The following is a 6,182-nucleotide window of genomic DNA, read 5'->3' as shown; positions in this document are numbered from 1 at the left end:
TGAAGCAAAATAACGAATTATGTATGAACCAAGGAGGTATAAGAAGCAGGCTGGCATAGCTGATCCTCTATGGAAGAAGACTGCTAGCATCAAATGCAGACCTTAAATCTGACAAAGAATTTTCTGAAATATACATCTGGAGAATGGCACTGTTATAACGGTCAATTTCCATACGTCACTTTTTATTCTCTCCTAAGGTATCAAAACCGATATACACTAAAGAAAATACCGTATGTTAAAAGGTGAACGAGTGATAAGAGAAGGGCAATAAGTGGGAAAAGATCCTTTTGTTAACAGTTCGGTAACAATCTGTTGCATGTCCACTGCAGAGAACATCCAAACCACCACGCAGCATCGCGTTCTGGAGACTGGAGTACCTGGTGAACTAATGTGGAGTCAGTGCAGGATCAAAACGATCACCGTGAAACAAGAGGTACTACATAACCCACAGTGGATGATTTTTAGGGTTCCGTACCTCAATCAGCAAAAACGGAACCTTTGTACAATTACTTTGTTGACCGTCTGTCTGTCTGTCCCCTTCTCCTCAGGGATGGGTAGAGATATCAAGTTGCAATTTATGTCACATACTAAGGTCTACATTCCCTTGGCCAAGTGAAAAATTTAAGCTTCTAAGTCAATGAAATGAAATGATATGACCATTTATGTCACATATTTTGATACTCGCGAACTCACAAAAAGTGTAAGGTACTTTCCGTTGACCAGCAATCATGAAATTTAACAAGAAGCAAGGTTTTATGGTATAAGTAAAGGAAAAATTCTAAAATTATTAATTTGTAGCTATACCACATAAAAAATATGTTTTTTGCCACTTGTGTTTGCCTGTCCATCTGTATAATTGAAATTTATGTCAAATACTAAGGTGTACGGTCCCTTGGCGGTGTAATTAATTTAACCCCAAGAGCATAATACTGCATATCTGCAACATGAAATGCAACATTGTTTTTGTGCACATCTAGTGGGAATTTACTGAACTAATCCATTTCACAGATGCAACAAAGCTCATACACAGTGTATCTGATATTAAGCATGTAGTAGTTTGCTGCGCTACAGACTTCTGGTAAACTCTTTGGATGAGTGCAGAGATAAATGTCAACTACAAATTTCGCTTAGTTTCAGATTATGTTTGCCTTATTAAAAGGCAACTTAGGTAGAAGGAAAAAATCACTCAAACCAAGCAAAATATTTAGAAGCATTTTCAACGAGATAAGCTGTGCAAATCACTCATCTTCGGATTTGCAAGACAGTTTGTGTATATTGCACATGTACAACATTGTGTGAATGCTAATAATATATACCCGTATCATCCAGGACACTTGCAGCGATCGTTTTTGGCATTCCACTTGCGTTACATAACAAGAAACACATTTACTCTCAACCCTTTGTGACGTACTTCTACAAATATGTGATACCTCTATTGTTTCTGTTTTATCTTCTCCTGAGAATTGTTTTCAGAACTGGTGTAACCATGTAATTTATTTGGATTTACTGTAGGATCATCATCACTGTGACCGCCAAAGTCACGGAGCTCGTCACTACTTCAGTAAGGTAAACCTAATTGCTGTCTTACATCCTCTGGAGCAGCGCCTTTCTCCAAAAGACCACTGTGATTGAATAACCGGTCCATAACCTAAAACTCAATGTTACTCAACAATAATTAATTGCCATAGTAACTGGATCACCCTAAAAAATAACATCCAACGCAAAATAAAGACCACTGAATGAGAATACACCCTAATACAAAAAAAACGGCGCACCATCATGGAATTATCCGAATGGGCCGGAAATAGGTGTATATAATGTACATGTTTAGCCAACAAATGATTACATTTTCAGAAAAATTGGATGATTTACTCAAGAGAAAGAGCACCATAAATTGAGCAAATCAGTAACGCATCAGTCCACGCCTGGCCCTTATGCTAGCAGTTATTGGGCTTGGCACTGACTGATAAGAGTTGCTACATGCCCTGCGGAAGGATTTCGTGCCAAATTCTGTCGAGATGGCGCGTTAGGTCATCAAAATCCTCAGCTGGTTGAAGGGCCCTGCCCATAATGCTCCAGATGTTTTCAGCTAGGGGAGATCTGGCAATCTTGCTGGCCGAGATAGGGTTGGGCAAACACAAAGACAAGTAGTAGAAACTCTCGCTGTGTGCAGACAGGATTATCTTGCTGAAATGTCAAGGATGGATTGCGATGAAGGGCAACACAACGCGATGTAGAATACTGTCGACGTATTACAGAGCTGTAAGGGTACCGCAGATGACAACCAAAGGAATCCTGCTATAAAAAGAAATGACACCCCAGATCACCACTCATGGTCGCTGGACTGCTTCGCCAGTGGCAGTCAGCTTGTTATCCCAACACTGTCCGGGGCATCTCCAGACACGTCTTCGGCCTGAAATTTCATTACATAGAATAGAATTATTTTCAGTAATGAGCCCCACTTCGAATTGAGCCCCGATGACTAGCGCTTTGAAGCATTATTGGCTGGGCCCTCCAACCAGCTCAGTATTCGATGATCTAACGTGCCATTTGTATAGGATGTGACACAATATCCAACTACTCTATCAGTCAATGTCAAGCAGAATAACAGCTTCCATAAGGGCCAGAGGTAGACCAATGCGTTACTGAATTGCTCCATTTGTGAATCTCTTTCTCTTGAGTAAATCATCCAGTCGGTCCCATTCGGGTACCTCCTTCATAGTACGTCTTTTTATGTTAGAATGTATTTATGCAGAAATCACGACAACGCAAAATAACTTGATCAATGAAAATGTCAGTATGATGACAAGTAAGTACAGTAGTTGGATCTGATAAATAAATCAGCAACAAAAATAAAAGAACTAATGTTTTCCCTTATTGTATTGTGTTTATTCATTGGTAACTGTGTGACTGCATGCGATGTTGCATTTATTTAGCATCTAGATGTTTTTTAACTAAGAAGGCGAGGCTAGAGTAGTGTCATTCGGAGGTGAATGAAGTGCTAGTAACCTCTGTTCTCATCACTGTTCTTCAGATACCTCACCTATGCTGTGTTCATCATAAGAATAAACCTGATATAAGGATTGCACCATGTATTATTCTGCATTTTCTTGAACTTCATTGGATTTTGTTTCACATGGAGTGGAGTCGAGCTGTGTCTAGTACAACTGAGTATGATCATAAGGATACATTTTATGCTGTGTTACATGCACATAGACTTAGCGATAATGCGGGACAACAGTTTTGCTGGCGCACTGGCCAGCCAGCTGGTCCAGCTAACCTGCAATGATGTGAGTAATTGCACTTAAGACATAAAAAGAGACGAGCAGAGAAAAAACATAGCTTTGAAAGTCATTTAATTTTTAAAGAGAATGAAATAATACCCAGCAATACTCCAACACTACCACGCACTTCTTAGGTGACCAGACAGAAAGCATAAAATGCTCTTGTTCTCCGATAAGATAGTATTCTAACTACAAACAACAGTGATGAAAATTCTTAACTTAAACACAGGGTAATTGTTCTGAGTGAGCTATGTTTGATGCAAAACCATACTGCAGGGATTTCTCTGTACTGTTGAATAATGAAGCCATTGAAGTTATTAATTACAATCAGTCGTCTGGTAATCTCTTGGCTCCTTGCTTATCAAAATATGAGAAATACATTTCAGCTATGGAACTGTCATCTGCTACATTGATAATGAGTCAAACAACAATAGAAACCATGAAGCCACCGAAGATGCTGCACTTTTTCTGCTTTTACGACGTGCCATTCTGTATCCTCCCAGTGTTCAGTAGTGGTATGTGAAAAGCTGCATACATTAGTTCCAGTACGCCTGGCAGCTTAACGCTCTATTTCTCATGACAAATCCCTTAACTTGGCTCTAGACTAGTTCTGTTAGGTTCATACTGTAACGGTACAGTGATTTGTATGAGGTACTCAATGCTATGAAAATGATTGTTCTCCACGTTTCTACGACACCATCACGCCTGTGGCATAAAACAACTGGCATAGTCCAACTAAAGAGCATTTGGTTTTTCTTTTTTCTTCCAAAAAAGTTAAACTGTTATGTTTTGCTAAATGAGCAACTTTTATTTAACAATCTTTCACAAAATATTGGTAATTAAGAATTTATATCCAAAATTAAAACAGGAATTTCCTGTGGAATACGTAATTTGAAACAAGAAGACATGCATTAGTCATAGTAAATGATGATGAATTTTATAATTACGTGATGTAGGCATTTCAAATTGGGGGGAGAAGGGGGGGGGGGGCAGGAAAGCTATGACCATGGCAAGTCTTGAAATACTGATCCAAGAACTAATGAACTAAATGTCCAACATAAAGTAGGATCTCAACTGTATCAAATTCAGTCCCTTGGAAAACTTCAAAGCCAATTTTTTTCTGAAAATTTATGAAAAACATTAGGAATAACCTATTTAATGACACTTTTTAACCGTGTTCAACAAATGTGTTTCACTAGAGAGCAGAAGCAGCATTATCTATTTTCACACTGCATATTAAAAGCGACTATCAGAGCACAACACTACAGAGATTGTGACTGTACATCATTTTTGAAATAAAAACTACATAGCTGAAGTGTGATCAAGAAAAATGTTGATAGCTGTTAATAAATTAGAATATCTTAAAAGTTTCATTAAATGTAACTTGGTATTAAGATATCTAATAAGCAAGTGGGACGTACTTCCAAGACCATACAACCAACTGTGTACATGTACTATAGCTTCTGACCAATCATCAAATTTGTGTTTGTTTGCATCAGGTTTATTCTTATGATGAACAGAATATAGGAAATAGGTGTTTGTAAGTGGCACAACAAATATACAATCCACTGGATATATGCTTTATAATGCAAATCCTGACAAACTGTCTGCCATTAGCAGAAAGTTTACTGTCACAACAAAGTTAAGAAAGATTTGATTTTAATGGATATAATACTTTTATTTGTTTTATTATACAATGAATAACTTAGGATTTGTCAAGACAAATTGAGATCATCATCAACAAAAATAAATATCATATTTCGTATGTGCGCGCACATACACACACACACACACACACACACACACACACACACAAAGAGTACAAAATGCACTTGCAATGTTTGTCTTCTCAGCATACTCATTATGCATTACTATCAAAAATCATCATCTTCACCACAACTGTCTACTTCTTCTGCCACTGTGCGCAATTCAATGTCTTCGTATGACAACACATCCATTATGGCCCTGAAAGCAAGTAAAGAGATGGAACATTTGAACTTATTCATAAAAAAGGAGCAAAGAGAGGAGGAGAGAAGAGAGAACTGCAGGCGGGAGGGGGGGGGGAGGGGGGAGCAGAAAATTCTAGTGCAAGTTTTGCACATTCAGTGGCCTGAAAAACAAAGCTGTTCCATACAAAACAAAATGATTTGAACAATAAACGAACACTTTGGCAATTAAGTATGCTGAACAATGTATAGAGTACACTATTTATTTCACTTCTAGAAACTAAATACAAATCAAATCAAGTTAATATGAGTCAAAGTCATTTAAATGTCACTGGCTTAATCTACCACAATTTTAACCTGCATTATTATTGTAATCTTTGCAACAGTTCCAGCAGTAGTGATTTGCAAATTTACTTTCTTGAGTGATATGAAGTGTACACACATTGATCGGTCCCAATGACAACTCGATACAAGTATTGACACTCACTGTATTACTTGCCGTGGCTATCCACTAGTTTGGTGCTGTCCCTGTCCCCCATCTCTTCTAATCTTTTCATCGCTACACATCTCTTCTAATCTTTTCATCGCTACATAACTACTACACTCAGCATCCTCTATAATCTATTTTCATATTCTAATCTTCATGTGTCACAACTATTTTTCACCAGTATTGTCCTTTCCTCTGTCAAGTTAACTATTCATGTTGCCATCAGGATCAGTTTGTGAACATTTTTTCACACAAGTGACATTATTCTGTGCCACTCCTCCCTCCTTTCTCTCTTGTATGCTTTCACGTGTCTCAGTTTTCGCTAGTAATGATATATAAATCTTGCACTTGGGTGCCTCTCTCAGCTTGCTGGCCCAAGCAGCCACTATTAATTATGATACACCCTGTACATAAATCTTACACTTGTAGTGCCTCTGGCAACTATCTCAGTTTGTTGCCCCAAGC

At 38.1% G+C, this 6,182-nt stretch overlaps 1 protein-coding gene across 1 annotated transcript in view; it reads right to left on the bottom strand.

The window, feature by feature from the left end:
• Positions 1 to 4,999: 4,999 nt before the first annotated feature.
• LOC126162792 (ATP-dependent DNA/RNA helicase DHX36-like) overlaps positions 5,000 to 6,182 on the bottom strand; it is a 254,109-nt gene continuing 252,926 nt past the window's right edge. The window contains exon 19 of the mRNA XM_049919511.1: positions 5,000 to 5,249. Within this exon, the coding sequence (XP_049775468.1) occupies positions 5,159 to 5,249 (91 nt within the window). The 3' untranslated portion in view covers positions 5,000 to 5,158. The remainder of the gene's footprint in view (positions 5,250 to 6,182) is intronic.

Source organism: Schistocerca cancellata, chromosome 2 (assembly GCF_023864275.1).
Source record: "Schistocerca cancellata isolate TAMUIC-IGC-003103 chromosome 2, iqSchCanc2.1, whole genome shotgun sequence".
Classification (NCBI taxonomy): domain Eukaryota; kingdom Metazoa; phylum Arthropoda; class Insecta; order Orthoptera; family Acrididae; genus Schistocerca; species Schistocerca cancellata.
The sequence above is the reverse complement of the archived record's forward strand: the minus strand, read 5'-3'. Positions and strand labels throughout refer to the sequence as shown.